We start from the raw sequence: 17,228 nt of genomic DNA, 5'->3' as shown, positions 1-17,228 counted from the left end.
GTAATTCTGCAAGAATTTTCTGAATTTTCAAAGAACTCTAGGTGAGTGTGTATGTGTGCATACACACGCACGTGTGTGTGGGTACCTGCAAAGCAAGATCATATATTTGCACACTTGTGGACCTGTGTGTATTTCTTTCCTCTTTTTTTTCTCTTTTTCTTAATAGAGACAGGGTCTCCCTATGTTGCCTAGGCTGGTCTCACACTCCTGGGCTCAAGGAATCCTCCTGCTTTGGCTTCCCAAAGTGCTAGGGTTGTAGGCGTTAGCCGCCGCACCCAGCCCCTGTGTGTATGTTTTTAAAATTGAGGTGAAATTTACACAACATAAATGTAACCATTTTTAAGTATATAATCAGGCTGGATGTGGTAGTTCGTGCCTATAATCCTAGCACTTTGGGAGGCCAAGGCGGGAGGATTGCTTAAGCTTAGGAGTTCAAGACCAGCCTAGGCAACACAGTGAGACCCCCATCTCTACAAAAAGTAAAAAATTGGCCAGATGTGGTGGCACGTACCTGTAGTCCCAGCTACTTGGAAGACTGAGACAGGAAGATTGCTTAAGCCCGGAAGTTTGACTCTGTAGTGAGCCATGATTGCACCACTGCACTCCAGCCTGGGTGACAGAGTGAGATCCTGTCTCCTGTCTCTAAAAGAAAAATTAAAAAATAAAGTATACAATCCAGTGGCATTTAGTACATTCACAGTGTTGTCCAACCACCAGCTCTGCCAGTTCCGAAACATTTTCATCTACCCCTCAGAAAGTGTGTGTGTTTTTGCAAGGGCCTGTTCTGTTCATGCGTGTCTGGGAGGGCATCCTGATTTCTCCTGCTGGGAAGCCATCCTCGTCCTCAGATGGCAGATTGCACTGTATGCATTTGTTTGGCCAGCAGAGGGGGGCTCAAGTATTCACATGCCACATGGGTTTGCTGGTCATGGCTTAACTCCTCTGTGCACTCTGGCTGCCTCATCTGGACAGAGGAAAGCAGCACTGCAGCCTTCATCTGAGTGTAGTTACCGGGGTCTTCTCTTTGCTGCTTGGCTGCTTGTCGCTTTTGTCTATTACAAGAATGTGTGCAAGTATGTATGTCAACGGGGGACTTCAGCCTCTGTAGGCCAAGTGTTGAAAAGGGTGAGAGGGCTGCTCTGGTAGAGGTGTCAGACCTGGGATGTCTGTACGCCTCCCTCTCCATAGCTAGTCCTGGAGATAAGTAAGTGGGGTTCTGGGACTCAGCTGTCGCATAGACCCCGGTGGTGATAACAGAAAACACGGCAATGGCCTATGTAGAGGGGGCCCTGAATAATCTCCATGAGCTGTCGAGATAGGGCCACTGAGTGGTAAATCCTTTTATACTATGGGCGAGAGGAGGTGGCGAGCAGCTGCAGAAGCAGAAGGCGGGGCAGGAGCTACCTTGGACAAGCCAGTGAATACTTTGCTCTGATTGGACAACCCAGGTCATGTGCCCACCAAAACCCAGTGACTTAGTGGGAGGGGCAGGAGTGGGGAATGAAACTCAATGATTGGCTTAATCCAACCAGGGACTCTCGATATAGCTAAGTATGGGGCCAGGGTCCCCAGGGGCATGTGTCTGAGTAGAGAAGGGGTGGGGGGTCCTGAACTGAATCAGAGTTTTGGAAAGAAGGAGGAAGTAGAAGAATGCTGGATAGACAGTCAGCTGTATTCTCCATACCTAGATAAGACAAATGTCAAGACAATGCAGAAAAAGTTGGGGTGAAAAGCAGCAGCAGGAACTAAAATGCTTAAAGCATCACTCAGTCTAAGGCTCTTCTATTAAGAGCTCACATTATTCAGGGAGGTGCATTGGACCCATTGGTGTGCCACAGAAAAATGGCCCTGCTCACAGGAGGCAATTTGATATCTGGCCGAAACTGATGTCAGCAGCCAGACAAATTAATCTGTTACTGGAGAGAATTCAGGTATTTGATATACTTTCTCAAGCTTTGTAGCTGGTGAAGGAGGTGCAGCTAGCACTGTGCAAGCTACCTGCACGATGACTGCAGCTGACTTTTCTCACTTCACCTTCCCATGAGCTACCATCATTCATTCAGCAGGAATGTAATAAGCTGCTACCATAAGCCAGGTCTTGAGCAATAGTCCCCTGCCCTCAGGGAGTCCTGATGCAGAAGGGGAAGATGCAGATCAGAAAAGAGGCAATTGTATTACAGTGTAAACAAACAGGATGACAGGAGAAGCTCCTGGTGCCACAGAAGTGTGGAGCGTGAGGATGCTTAAGCTGAATTGGGGGTTCAGAGAAGATCTGCTGGACGAAGTGATTTCCAGACTCAAGCCTAGAAGACGAGTAGGAGCTCCCAGGTGAAGCAATACGGAGAGAGAAGAGACAGGGAGACTCGCTGGGCAGGTGACTGCTTTGGTATGTTTGTGTTAGGGGTTGGTCCTGAGAACTTTCAGGTTTCTGGCTTATGCACCCTGATTGAGTGGTGATATCTTTTAGTGAGATGGTGAACACAGGAGGAGTTGCAGTGTTGACTGGGAAGAAGTGAATTTAGTTCAGAAATGTTGAATTTGAGATGCTTCTGGTTCAGCTAAAAGGAGGTACATAGTAATAAGCTAGTTCTGGAACTCAGAGGCAGAGACCTCTCTGACCACCTGCTTGACATCTCAAGCTTAACACATCCCAAACTGTCCTCCTGAGTTCCCTCCCTATGGTGCTTCTCTACCCTCAGTCTTCCTCGTCCCTCTAAAAGATGTCACATCATCTAGATATATCCAGAATATATCTAGAATCCACCATTTCTCCAGCTGTCAACTGCTATCCCTTAGTCTAAGCTTCCATCTTCTCTCAGCTGAATTACTATAATAATCTTTCCCCTTATAAGCCTGCCTGCCTCCAATTCATTCTCCTTGAAGTAGCCTGGATTGTCTTTTTCAAATTTTGTGACTTTTTTGTGGGGGTCGTGGGGGAGGTGAGGGGGGACTCACCTTTTAATGACTTTCCATTGCAGGTGGGCCCTGGTGGTCCAAGCTGACTCCCTCTCTCCAGCCCCACCTGTCACCCTGGCCCTTCCTTCCCTATGGTCTTCAGTATGTCAGGGCTTTTCTGCCTTGGGACGTTTGCATACACTGTCTTGTCTGTCTCCTTAAGTGGTCCCTCAGGTCTCAGGTTCAATGTCATCCCTGCAGAGAGGTCTTTCTTGCCTGCCCAGACTGAAACTCATCTTCCTGGTTATTCTCTCTCCCAGAACCTGGCTCTTTTCCTTCATAGCACCTGTCCCAATTTGCATTTATAGTCATTTTTGTCCCAATTTGTTAAATGTCTGATTTGATACCTCAATTTTATCAGATCCATCTCCCTTTTTTTTTTTTTAGATGAATTCTCGCTCTGTTGCCTGGGCTGGAGTGCTGTGGCCGGATCTCAGCTCACTGCAAGCTCCGCCTCCGGGGTTCCCGCCATTCTCCTGCCTCAGCCTCCCGAGTAGCTGGGACTACAGGCGCCCGCCACCGCGCCCGGCTAGTTTTTTGTATTTTTAGTAGAGACGGGGTTTCACCGTGTTAGCCAGGATGGTCTTGATCTCCTGACTTCGTGATCCGCCCGTCTCGGCCTCCCAAAGTGCTGGGATTACAGGCTTGAGCCACCGCGCCCAGCATCCATCTCCCATTTTTATAACAAATGCTTCCTTTTTACTTATCCTCAAATGAAATCTGTAGATAATATAACCTCCCTATACATGGAATTTTAAATCAGTATAACGTCCTGGCAGTGATATGGAGGAGAAATAAAAAGGAAAGTAATTCATCATAAAACTATTTATTTCAGTATTAAATTCCTAAACTCCCAAGGCTGACTACTCCAGAAATCATAATAAAGTAATCAGGCCTGCACCTATTAGGTAAAATGACCATGAATGCAACAGTTAAAAATATTGGCTGACATAGTTACGTTTTTATTGGTGACTCAGATGCTGAGAGCAGTGTTGCCAGTGGCATGTAATTTTCTGTGATGGTAAGTAACTCCTGTGATGTTTGTTTTTTCTTTTTCTTCTTCTTCTTCTTTTTTTTTTTCTTTGAGACAGGGTCTTATTCTATCACCCAGGCTGGAGTGCAGTGGCATGATCTCAGCTCACTGCAACCTCGGTGTCCCAGGCTCAAGTGATCCTCCCACCTCAGCCTGTCAAGTAGCTGGGACTATAGGCACACACCACCACACTTGGCTCATTTTTATATTTTTGTAGAGATGGGGTTTTGCCATGCTGCCCACACTGGCCTTGAACTCCTGGACTCAAGCCATCCACCTGTCTCAGCCTCCCAGAGTGCTGTGATTACAGGTATAAGCCGCTGCACCCAGCCTCCTGTGATGTTTCAAATAAAATAAAGTACAATCTTTCTCCTTCAATGTGGACTGAAATTACCTTCCTAGAAAATTCATGAAAGTCTGAGGGCCATGGCTCATGCCTATAATCCCAACATTTTAGGGGGCTGAGGCAGGATAATTGCTTGAGCCCAGGAGTTCGATACTAGCCCAGGCAACAGAGCAAGACCCCAGTCTCTACAAAAAAAATAAAAATAAAACATATTTCTGACTAGCTGGGCATGGTGGCACACATCTGTAGTATCAACTACTCAGGAGGCTGAGGTGGAGGCTAGAGCCCAGGAGGTCAAGGCTATAGCAATCTGTGATCACGCCACTGCACTCCAGCCTGGGCGACAGAGTAAAACCCTGCTCCAAAAAAAAAAAAAAAAAAAAAAAAAAAAAAAAAAAAGAAAAAAGAAAAGAAAGAAAAGAAAAGAAAAGAAAAAGTTTAAAAAATGCACTAAAGTTATGCCAAAAAACTTTATTTTTATATATGCAGCAGAATCAGGTCCTAGATGCATGCAATTATAAAAGGTGTTCCATGGCGAGCAGGTCTATGCAAACCTGCCTTCAAAGGCCAAGGGAGCTGAGAGGCTGAAGAAAGAGGCTGACAAATCCAGTTTCTCAGAAAGAAATATTTAATACAGACTTAGAAACAGAAATGATGTCTAGGTAGGCCAAGAGATGGTGGATTCTCACAACCAACCTCTAGAAAGTATCCTTTATATACTATGCTTTTAGGGTAAAGACACAGGAAGCTCATCATCCTTCAGACTTCCTTTAGAAGCTCATGACCACTGGGGAGGTTATGAGGGCTTATCTATGCTACTGGAACACCTTGAATTGTAGGCATCAAACATTGGTCATCATGGCAGTTTTACTTCAAGGTGGCCTCACTCTTGCTATGCAACAGGCTGTTTTCCCACAAAGGAGTTTTTCATATTTATGAATGTCTAGCGGTACACTCAACACTCATGCGGGCCTGGGGCTGTTTTTCCTCATACAGGTCATGTAGCACCACGGCTCCCACCCTTAAATGCTAGCAGAGCTTCCCCATTCATTTTGACAATTGACAGCGCCTCCCAAATGTCCGAAATGCCCCCCCACCAGACATAGGGTGGTACTGCCCTAGCTGAGAGCCCTGTGCCTACTCCTCTGCTGTACTCTACACGGCATGAGGGCAGGGTTTGTGTTGTGTTCACTCGTCTATATACAGCACTCAGCACCTACTTGCCAGATATTTGTGGAGTGAATGAATGAATATTCTATCAACATGAAATTTGTACCAAAAAGTTACGAAAGGAATATACCACATGGAAATGTGACCAGACATTTACCTTCTTTCTGCATGCTTTAGGCCAGCTGACCTCTGTTTTAGTGCAAGAGACTTGTAATTATAGCTCCAGACAATATGGAATTTCAGCTCTAAATCCTCTACAACTGGGGAAGTCACCTCACCATGCACAGAAGAAATAGCACTGGCTCCGAAGTTGTGGTTTGTCTTTTTTTGGAAAGTCAGGCTTGTCTGCCGAAGAGCTCGAAACACTTGACCAGCTCTCTCATTTATCTTAACATGTGTATGCTATATTTATTCTCCCTTCACAGATGGGGAAGTGAAGCTTGCCTGAGGGCCATATTTAGCTTAAGTCTTGATCCTCTGCCTTGTGGTGGTCAGCTTAGATAAAATGGAATCCTAAAACTTGATTTTTATCCCGTAGTGTGAACCTCCTCCCACATTAAATCTGCTACTAGGGCTGCTCACAAGGGTAAGAAGTGTTCGTTGGAGTGTTTTTCATCATGTGATGTGGCGATCTTCTAGTTCAGTGCCCTGCTTTTAGAGATGAGGAAGTGCCGGTTCATCACAACACAGTTAGATAATGACAAGGCCAGTCCTCTAGCTGGTTTCTTTCTGCCCACCACATGTAAATTTTCTCTCCGTTTCCTCCAGCCAACCTAAACAGGAGTTACGATCAGTCAGGTGGCCAGAAGGAAAGCACAATGGAAAAGAAGCCCAAGATCTGGTTCCCTAGCTCCTAAATAATTGGTACATTCATTAGGAAGCTGACTTAGTATAAATCAAAATATATGAAGATGACAGTAGCTAAAAGTAAAAAGCTAAACCTTTAATTTCAAGGATTCTTTTAGTAAGTGCTAATCAGGCCAGTGACATATAAATACCATTTCACAACTGAACCGAAAATTAAAAAAGAAAACACCAAATGTTTGCAAAGTTTTTGAAAAACAGTGACCTCTTAAGAATTTATAGCACCTAAAAAAAACCTTTCTCTTCCCCAAATTTTCTTTAGTCCAAGAGTCCTGGGAGGTAGTAGGAAGTGGTAGGCAAATTCAGTAAACTCATCACTGGTAAGTTTTGAACCAAACTTACCAAAGTGTTTTCAAAAGGGACCCAACCCAGCTTCCTTGAAAAACAGAGTTATTTTTAAGGAGGTAAAAACTGATATTTTCATTTCACAAAGTTAAAATGAACTCAAAAGTATCAAAATGACTACACAATAGAAATGAGGTTTCAGGCCAGGCGCGGTGGCTCAAGCCTGTAATCCCAGCACTTTGGGAGGCCGAGGTGGGCGGATCACGCGGTCAGGAGATTGAGACCATCCTGGCTAACACGGTGAACACCCATCTCTACTGAAAGTACAAAAAATTAGCCGGGCGTGGTAGCAGGCACCTGTAATCCCAGCTACTCAGGAGGCTGAGGCAGGAGAATTGCTTGAACCCAGGAAGTGGAGGTTGCAGTGAGCCAAGATCGTGCCATTGCACTCCAGCCTGGGCTACGAGAGTGAGACTCCATCTCAAAAACAAACAAACAAAAAAAGACAAGAAAAGAAATGAGGTTTCATAGGCTACTCTGACCAAGCATTACCATAGACACATGATATATAAGTTATATAGAGGAGAAAACAGTTTGCATTCTCAGAAGCTGGCTTCATGACATGTGTCCTCTGGGCTTCTGTGTAGCACCCTTTGAAGGGTTGAGGGTTTCAAGAGCCTGATGCCTGTTTTGGACTTCTTGCTAGAAACAGATGTTGTATATGAAGATTACTACTGTGTGCCTTGGAAGTGACACAGAGAATTGCTACTGCACGGACCACAAAGCCACCACTTTTCAGGGATATTCTTGCTTAGTTATCATACGTTTTATATCTTTCTTCAAGTAGTTAGAAGCTGCTTTAGATTTTGGAAGGCTGGGACTTAAATCATTCTAGGTTGTTTCTCATTCTAGGTTGTTACAGAGGAAAACTCTAGTAGGTTTTGATAAATGACTATTTCCTACATCACAGTACTATCCTGCATTATTTGGGATTGCAGTACATTCCTATAGTACTTTATGGTCTTCAAAGCATTTGTCGCTGACAATCTCCCATTTTTCAGACAGAGAAACTAAGGCCGTAAGGAATAAGGGACTGGGCCAAAGTCGCATTGCTAGCACATTGGATACATTCAAGTTCTCTCTCTTCTGTAAGGACCAACTCAAGTACCTCTTCCAAGAAGTCTTTAGTGTCCTCTCATTACTATTCTAACTTGTACTATCATGTTCATATACATCTTGTCTATCTTACCATGAACTTCCTAAGAGCGAAAGCCGTTATGCATTTGTGTGTATCTCCTCACCTATCAGAGTTATTCCTCTTGGGTGCTAACCTGACGCATGTTCCCACACCAGCCTACAGTTTCCTTTTCTGGGCTGTGGCTTTGAGGTCTGCAAGGCGCTGGAGTGGTGTCCAGGCACATTGTGGGCACTACTGCACATTCGAGTGCATTGCCTTATTTTTAACATACAGATACTTAATGAGAGAGCTTTGTAAATGTTTACAAGGTGTTTTGCAAATAGATGTTATTTGAATCTCATCCTTCCCTCCTTTATTTATTGCAGTTAGCACTGTTCTGGGCACGTAGTAGGTGCTTGTGATGTTTCTTAAATTAAGCATTTCTATATTCACTTGCTCCAGCTTACACTTTTATTCCCTCCTATTGTTGTATATGACTGTCTTTTTATATGTTTATGTCTTGAATTCCCAACTAAACTGCAAGCTCCAGAGGGCTATAGTCTCAGCAAATCTTTACTGATTGCCTTTAAATGACACATGATAGCATTCCAGCTAACAAAGCATGACACAAGGTAAATCATCCAATGTGTTTTTATTTAAAATATGTTTTGGATATGTATTTTAAAATAGACATACCCATCCTAAAAACATGCATTTTAAACAGAGATCACTAAGGTAGGAGGGAACACCCAGGTCCACATGAAGGGGACAAAGAATGGTGCAGAAGTGAGAGGCTCATGGGCACTGCTGGCTGAGCTGCACACAGAAAGGGGTCTCCAGCTGATGGTCGTTGGCTACATTTCTCTGTGGCATTGGAAGAGCTTTTGTTTCCTCTCAGAGCACATTTCTTTCGTTTTTTGTTTGCAGATTCTTGTCAGGTGGTAAGTGTATGATTTCTTTTTTTTTTTTTTTTTTTGAGACAGGGTCTCACTGTGTCACCCAGGCATGTTCATGGCTCACTGCAGGCCCAACCTCCTGAGCTCAAGTGATCCACCCACCTCAGCCTCCTGAGTAGTTGGGACTAGAGGCATGTGCCACCATGCCCAGCTAATTTTTGTATTTTTAGTAGAGACAGGATTTCACCACATTGGGAAGACTGGTCTCAAACTCCTGGACTCAAGCAGTCTTCTCACCTCAGCCTCCCAAAGTTTGCTGGGATTACAGGTGTGAGCCACCACACCTGGCCGTGTGTGATATTTTTGAAGTAAGGTTGTCATTATCACATATCGAGGACTCTTCAATGAGGGAGAGCCTGATCACTAAACTGCCAGAACACACTTAAAAACTTGATACTTCTGGTACTTAGCCAATTGGTAAGAAGCTAAAGAGTCTGCCATGCAGTCCAACAGCCATGTTGACTAAACTCACCAGTTCTTTCATTGTTTTGATGTTGAACAGTTGTCTTTAATACACTTTTCTCTACTCCTGAGAATGTTCTAGTTACCACGCTGAAATGTTTAAATACCTACATTTTAAAATTAGAACTAAAATATAATTGGTTTGTTAATTAGGAGGACACTGGAGAGTTGGCTGTGAGAAGTTGTGACTTTGATAAGTTGATCTTTTAAAAGTAAGGGCAGTTGCTCTACATTTGACTTCTTTGTGTTCTCAAATATAAAATATATGGCTTGAGATGAAAGATTCTGCACACTTCCACTTATTCATTCCCAAATCCCACATTTCATATTAAATTCACTCAGGATACTGTGTGATGGATATAAACCATTTTATATGATGCAGGGTACAGTATGCACAGGGGATAATTTATTTTCTAAATTTGCTATTATTAGACTTCTAATTACTCAGCTGGATAGAAGTAGAAAGGTCTCATTCTTATATTAACTGCCTTTTTTTTTCTTTTTTTCTTTTTGAGACTGTGTCTAGCTCTGTTGTCCATGCTGTAGTGCAGTGGCACAATCTCTGCTCACTGCAACCTCTGCCTCCTGGGTTCAAGTGATTCTCCTGCCTCAGCCTCCCGAATAGCTGGGATTACAGGTGTGCACCACCACGCCCAGATCATTTTTGTATTTTTAGTAAAGATGGTGTTTCACCATATTGGCCAGGCTGGTCTCAGACTCCTGACCTCAAGAGTCCCACCTTGGCCTCCCAAAGTGCTGGGATTACAGGCACGAGCCACCATGCCCAGCCACTAACTGCCAATTATTTAGCCAGAGATGATAGGCAGAAGAAATTCATTTTACATAGTTCAGACTTAAGAAGTAAATTTCTCTCCAAGGAGGTCTAAACATACGTGTGTGTTTTATTTTGTAATAGCCCCAGTTTTTCACATTTTAATTATTCAAACAAAACCTGCAATTCAAGAAATATCTAGAAATGATTGGTCTAATTGTCCTCCTTTGTGCCCACATGTCTCTCACAGAGGAAAGTCAGGATTCACTGTGGTAATGAAAGGAATCTGTACAATATGTTTACCTTCTGTAAAATATTTGGATTAATATTGTGAAACATCTCTAGAGAACATGGCATTCAATTAGTTTTTATTTCTTGTCATCTCTCACTAGAGAAAGAGTGCACACTTCTGTTTCCCTGAGGAGGTAAACTTGCTTGAAAAGTAAAATTTCCATTAAAATCTCTAATTTGGCTTTCTTAAATATAAATCCATTTTTGTTACATTTTAAATAGTCTTAAGGCTAAGTGACTAATTAGTACAGGAATAATATATCATTCTCTTTTATTCATCTGAAAATTATACTGTCTCGAGAGACCTGAGTTTTGTGTGTTCTGATTTTATTTCTTACTAAAAGACTTCTTTGTGATTGGAGGGAGCTGCAAAGCTGAGGCAAGTGTGGCACTCAGGGGACCCCGCGTGGATTTGCAGAGGAATAAGAGACTCGGTTTCCCATGGGATAAAGAATTTATGGTAAAGCATTGAAAGAGTTCTTTGACGTACCAGGTGCTATGCGGAGTGCTTTAGTTGCATTGTTTCATTTATTCCTCATAATCCTATGGGATAGTTTCCCCATTCCTATGTCTGTGAAAACTGGAAATCTCAATATGGATGAGGAGTGCTTTTTAATGAGAACACCCCATTACCCAGCCATGCCAACTGCAGGTTTGCTCCGAAGTATGGAGTTGCTGGGTGGGATGCTAAGATGAAATACTGTTTCTTTCTTTCTTTCTTTTTTTCTTTTATGGACTTGCAGTTTGAAACAGGCAGTAGAGCCCAGAAACTTCATATAAGGCACCCAGTCGTACTGTTTAACACAAACTGATTTTTAAAACGTTAACATTTCAAGAAGTCTTCCTCTAGTGACTGTGTGGGGGTGTAACATGTTTCACACCCACCCTATTTGATTTCTTCGTTGTGAATTTCTTAACACCAGAGCACTGCTTTAATCAAAACCATTTAGAGGCATCCACTTTAAAACATAAAAGTTGCAGAAGATTGGGGGTGGCATTTCCCCTGTTATCCTGTGATAGCCAACACCTGAGCAATCTTTTCATGCCCACAGCTCCTGATTATAGGTGTGCTCTCCAAAAGCATCGCAGAGAAACGAAAGGGCTACCCACCAGTCAAGGGGCTGAGACATTAACATACTTGAGTTGAAAGTTATATTATGAAAAATGTCAGAAAATTGCATGAAAGGAAAATTGTTCCATGAGGGAAATACTACTGCTGAAACTCCAAGTGGAAGATGATGTTTTTAATATTCCCTTAGTTCCACATTTGTGTAGTTCTGTAGTGAAGCGAGTCATTTAAGAGGGGAGGTGGCCCAGGCTAAAAATAAAGTTTCTTTGAAACCAGATGAGAGTCTAGCTATGCCAAAAATGGAATCCGGACTCTGTTCACTCTCGAGAATGTAAATAAGTAGAATTTTGTGTCACATAAAATAGTCTATGCAAAAAAGCATATTCACTGCCTTTTGTGATAAGAGACTAAAATAACCATCAGGAGTATCGCTGTTCTGGGGACTCTGAAGCAACAGTGTAAAATGATATGGTAGTCTAACGTATTCTAATTTAGAAAGATGTCCAAGACAAAGTGCAGAACAGCAAGTACTGCATGATTTCATTTTATATACAGATGTACGAATATGTACAGTTATTGGTATATTCATGCATAGAAAAAGAATTGGAAGAATAAACATGAAAATATTAGGTAGAGGGAATGGAAGTTGGAGAGTAAAGGAGGATTCTGGTGGATTTACTGTATATGTGTCTCTAAGTTTTCACACACACACAGAATTAATAAAACTATAGAAACAAGGAAAGCAAAGCTTGAAGGTCTCAGTGAAGCTGTATAGTGGTTAAGAGTATAGACTCTGGAGTAAAAACTGGCAGGATTTGAATCTCAGCTCCTTGACTTACTGGCTGTACATCCTTACACAAGTAATTTAACTTCTGTGCTTCAGTTTACTCAAATGAAAGTCAGGATTCAGGGTACTTGTGTCATATTGTTGTTATAAGGATTAAATAAGTAATCCATGAGAGAGCATATAGACTAGTGCCTGACACACAGTAAATATTCAGTATGTATTAGTTATTATAAATTGTAATACTTAGGCAATGTCTAGCTATATTCAATTCTTTGTGCAAACTTTTTAGTTAAAAATGTTTTTAGTGACAGCATTAGTGATCATAATGTATTTTTCCAAAGTTTTCATTGTCATTGTTAATGATATTGTCATTTTTTTTTTTTTTACTTCACGGGTGTTCAGAACTTCACAAGGAAGAATAACAAAAACAGAGTTATCTGATTTTACATAGAGTGCCATACATTCCACTAGTGGAGTAGTCCTGAATTTGCATCTTTGACCATGTAATCTAATGTACATATTATTAGTACACAACAGAAATGTAAATACATAATGAGGCTTTTCTTTGTTCCTTAGGAAGACTATGACCGTCTGAGGCCTTTATCTTACCCAATGACCGATGTCTTCCTTATATGCTTCTCGGTGGTAAATCCAGCCTCATTTCAAAATGTGAAAGAGGAGTGGGTACCGGAACTTAAGGAATACGCACCAAATGTACCCTTTTTATTAATAGGAACTCAGGTACGTCTGGTTTGAGTTTCCTCATTTTAGAATAAGCTCTTTGGCCTGTCTTAGGGGTTGCTCTCAGATAAACAGTCCCAAAGCTGAGCAAATGATGTTAAGTGTTTAATCTCAGCTGCAAGTTAATGAGTTCGATCATATTTTTGGAAAAAATTGTGCCAAAAGAAAGCAATTATATTCCTGGTTTTTAAAAATTAAGTTCTTTTGTTTAATCTTTTTTTGGTATGTGGGGATTAAGTGGGATTACATGCTTTTTCTTTAAAGATTTCTAATATTATCGGACATTATTGACCTTTCTTAATTAGATTGATCTCCGAGATGACCCCAAAACTTTAGCAAGACTGAATGATATGAAAGAAAAACCTATATGTGTGGAACAAGGACAGAAACTAGCAAAAGAGGTAATGGAACACTTACAGAATTTAAGCATGAATGTAAAAGACGCTAAGATAACAATAGAAGCTAACATTTATTGTGCATTTACTGTATGCCAGGCACTGTGCTGAGTGCTTTACATGCATTATCTCATTTAATCCTTGCATGAACTCAGTGAGGTAGGTCTGTTTCCCCTGTTATACAGAAGAGAGAGTGGAGGCTTGGAGATGTCAGATAATTACCCCAAGATCCTGCAGGTAATAAATGGCAGACTTGGGTTTCAGTCCAAAGCCTGACTCCTGGGCTGAGGCTCTTACACCTGTACTACATTGCCAGTGATATTTTCCTAAAACGTCACATATGGAAAAAAGCATCAGAAATACATGTCACTACTTTCAACCCTTCTTCATTACTTAAACATTTGCACTGTGCCAAATCAGCTCTCTTAAGACTCATTGAGTTAGACAGTGGAGCCACCTAGGATGACAGTTTCAATTTGTGGTTAAAACCAAAAAAATGATGACTAGGTTTGCAAAGAAATGTGTTGAAATTTCTCCAATCTTTTTATGAAAAAAGGATAGAAAATACGAAAGTTCTAAAAGTATCTATAAAACAGTGATGCATGCAATACCTTGTAGCTTATCTTCCTTTGTGCCCCAAAGCTAGGTTTACTTTGTCCCCTTTTTTCCCATTTGGCCTTAACATTATTGGATTCTATTTTTTTACATGTTGTGATTTCAACAGGACTTTTGTGAAAACAAAATCCATATATGGTCTTTTTTGTTTGTTTGTTTGTTTGAGACGAAGTCTCACTCTGTCGCCCAGACTGGAGTGCAGTGGCTGGATCTCAGCTCACTACAAGCTCCGCCTCCTGTGTTCACGCCATTCTCCTGCCTCAGCCTCCCAAGTAGCTGGGACTACAGGTGCCCGCCACCACACCTAATTTTTTTTTTTTTTTCATTTTTAGTAGAGACGGGGTTTCACCGTGTTAGGCAGGATGGTCTCCATCTCCTGACCTCATGATCCGCCTGCCTCATCCTCCCAAAGTGTTGGGATTACAGGTGTGAGCCACTGTGCCCAGCCCATATATAGTCTTTTAAAATGTAATATCAGGAGACAAAAGAAAGCGAGAAAACTTTTGGAGGACAGTTTTTCCTAAAGCAAAAAATAAATGGCTTTACTAACAAATCACTTCAGAAATTCCATGTATTCAATTTTGTAATCTTGGGGAGAGAAGGAATTTCTAAACGTTATAAAGATAAAAGTCATAAATGAAAATATTAATGATTTAACTGTATAAAAACTTAATACCACATCAAATGCCAGATATAAAATGAAAAGTCATATAAACTGAGATGGATGGCAGAAAAATGGGTTAACATCCTTAGTATATAGGAACCTCTTGCATATGAGTTAATCAGAAGACACAGATTCCAATAGAAAAATGGGCTAACAATGAAAAATTCACCTCCCAAAATGCAGATTGCCATTGAAGATAGGAAATATGTTCAAACTTATTAGCAGTCAAATGTAAGCTCAATTTGCACCTATAGAATTGGCAAAAATGAGAAATTAATTATAATACCTGCTATTCCAAGGGTGTAGTAAAATGGACACCCTGTTGTACTGGTCGTTGAATCAAAGCAATCTTGACAATATGCAAAATCCTTAAAAGCATGGACACTTTTGATCAAGCAATTCCATATGTAAGAGTTTATCCTAAGCAAATCATTAGGATGTTGGTCAAAGGGTACAGTGTTAGACAGGAGGAATATGCCTTTTTTGAGATACACTGCACAGCATGCTAACTATAGTTAATAATGGTGGTGCTGGGCGCAGTGGCTCACACCTGTAATCCCAGCACTTTTGGAAGGCCAAAGTGGGTAGATCATTTGAACCCAGGAATTGGGAGACCCGCCTGGACAACATGGTGAAACCCCATCTTCACCAAAATAAAAAAAAAGCCGGGCATGGTGGCGCATGCCTGTAGTCCCAGCTACTTGGGGGCTGAGGCAGGAGGATCACTTGAGCCCAGGAGGTGGAGGTTGCAGTGAGCCAAGATAGTGCCATTGCACACCAGCCTGGATGACAGAGTGAGACCCTTTCTCAAAAAAAAAAAAAAAAAACAAAAAAGGGGGACTGCATATTTCAAAATTGCTAAAAGAGTAAATTTTAAATGTTCTCACCACACAAAATGGTATTTAAGGTGATAGATGTTAATTATGTTGATTTAATCATTTCACTTGTGTGTGTGTGTATATGTATATATAGAGAAGATACTGCTTTGTACCTCATATATAAAATTATAATTTGCCCATTTATATTTAATAATAAAAGTAAATTATTAGGGATGTGCTTAAAGAGAGCTACAAAGATGCTGAATTGTTTATAATGGCAGAAATTCCAATCTATTAAAACTTCATACTAAAATATCTGTTAAGATTTCATATTTGTTATGTAGCTAAAGGGAAAAAAGTAGTTGCAAAACAATATGATCTCATTTCTAGACTCATCAGCATTTGGCACAGTTGCATCCTTCTTGAAACTTTCTTCACTTGGCCTCTCTTGGTTTTTCTCCCCTCTCATTGGACTCTGCTCCATCTCTTTACCTCCTTGGTCCCTGGTTGGAGGGCCCCAGGGATGAGCACTCAGCTTTGTGGATGTCGTCTTCTATAGCTACACTCCCTAGGCCTAAATGAGCTTCTGTCAGTCTTGTGGCTCGCACAGTCTATAACCAAAGATTCCTAGACTTTCATCTCCAGCCTGGACCTCTTTCCTAAATTCTCAATTTGGTCATCCAGCTGTTTACTCACCAAGTCCATCTAGGTGGCTGAGTATCTCAAAATCAACATGTCTAAGATATGATTCTTCTTTCTCCAAGGCTGTCCTCCCAGTTACTCAGGTCAAAAGCCCTCAGCTGGGCGTGGTAGCTCACGCCTGTAATCCCAGCACTTTGGGAGCCTGAGGTGGGCAGATCACCTGAGGTTGGGAGTTGGAGACCAGCCTGACCAACATGGAAAAACCCCATCTCTACTAATACAAAATTAGCTGGGTGTGGTGGCACATGCCTGGTAATCCCACCTAGTTGGGAAGCTGAGGCAGGAGAATCGCTTGAACCTAGAAGGTGAAGGTTGTGGTGAGCTGCTATCAAACCATTGTGCTCCAGCCTGGGCAACAAGAGTGAAACTCTGTCTCAAAAAAAAGAAAAAAGGCCTGAGGTTATACTTGCCCTTGCTCTTTCTCTCACACCACACATCTAGCCTTGGCACAACATACCTTCAGAACATATCCAGAATCCAGACACTTTTTTTTATCTCTTCCCTCTATCACTTGGTTCAGGCCTCCTCCATCTCTGGCCTGCTTTACTGGAATAGCTTCCAACTCACCTTTCTGCTTCTGCCTATGCCCCATGGTCATCTGTTCTCAACACAGCAGCCAGGGTAAGTCTTAAAAATGTAAGCCCAATCATGTCACCGCTGTGCTCAGAATCCTCTGGTCCCCAGCTCAGATTAAACGCCAAAGTCCGCACTGTGGCCTACAAGCCTCTGTTCCCTCTCTGCCTTACTCATTGATCCCCAGGCCTCCTGGTCTCCTTGCTGTTCCCTCAAAGTTCTGAGAACCTTTGTACTTTTGCTGCTCCCTCTGCCTGGAATGTTCTTCCCTATGGATATGATTCATTCTTTCACTCTTTTCAGGTCTCTGCTCAAATACCACTTTCTCAGTGTGATCCTGTTCCTTGACTACTCCAGGCATACTCCTGCATCAGGATCTATCTGCCTGGAGCTCTTCCACTAGGTATCCCTCACTGCTCAAACTTCCCCATTGAGAAGCTTCCCCCGACCCCCACTACCACTGTCCTCAGCACTCCCTGCCTCCCTCACTCTGCTTTTTCCCCACAGCATTTGCCACCATCTGCTCTGTATTCCCTCCCGTGTGCCTCTCACC

The 17,228-nt window shown here is 42.0% G+C and overlaps 1 protein-coding gene across 2 annotated transcripts in view; it reads left to right on the top strand.

Annotated features, from left to right (window-relative positions):
• Nucleotides 1–17,228, top strand: part of RHOQ (ras homolog family member Q) — a 41,213-nt gene that overhangs the window by 21,483 nt on the left and 2,502 nt on the right. The window contains exons 3-5 of one of the 2 annotated variants that reach the window (XM_030920699.1): nucleotides 12,744–12,908; nucleotides 13,214–13,309; nucleotides 16,979–17,078. In XM_030920699.1, coding sequence (XP_030776559.1) covers nucleotides 12,744–12,908; nucleotides 13,214–13,309; nucleotides 16,979–17,023 — 306 coding nt within the window. In that variant the 3' untranslated portion in view covers nucleotides 17,024–17,078. The remainder of the gene's footprint in view (nucleotides 1–12,743; nucleotides 12,909–13,213; nucleotides 13,310–16,978; nucleotides 17,079–17,228) is intronic. The other variant, XM_030920698.1, reaches the window with a different exon arrangement.

Source organism: Rhinopithecus roxellana, chromosome 17 (assembly GCF_007565055.1).
Source record: "Rhinopithecus roxellana isolate Shanxi Qingling chromosome 17, ASM756505v1, whole genome shotgun sequence".
In the NCBI taxonomy this organism is placed as follows: Eukaryota; Metazoa; Chordata; class Mammalia; order Primates; family Cercopithecidae; genus Rhinopithecus; species Rhinopithecus roxellana.
This window is presented reverse-complemented; position numbering and strand designations above follow the sequence as displayed.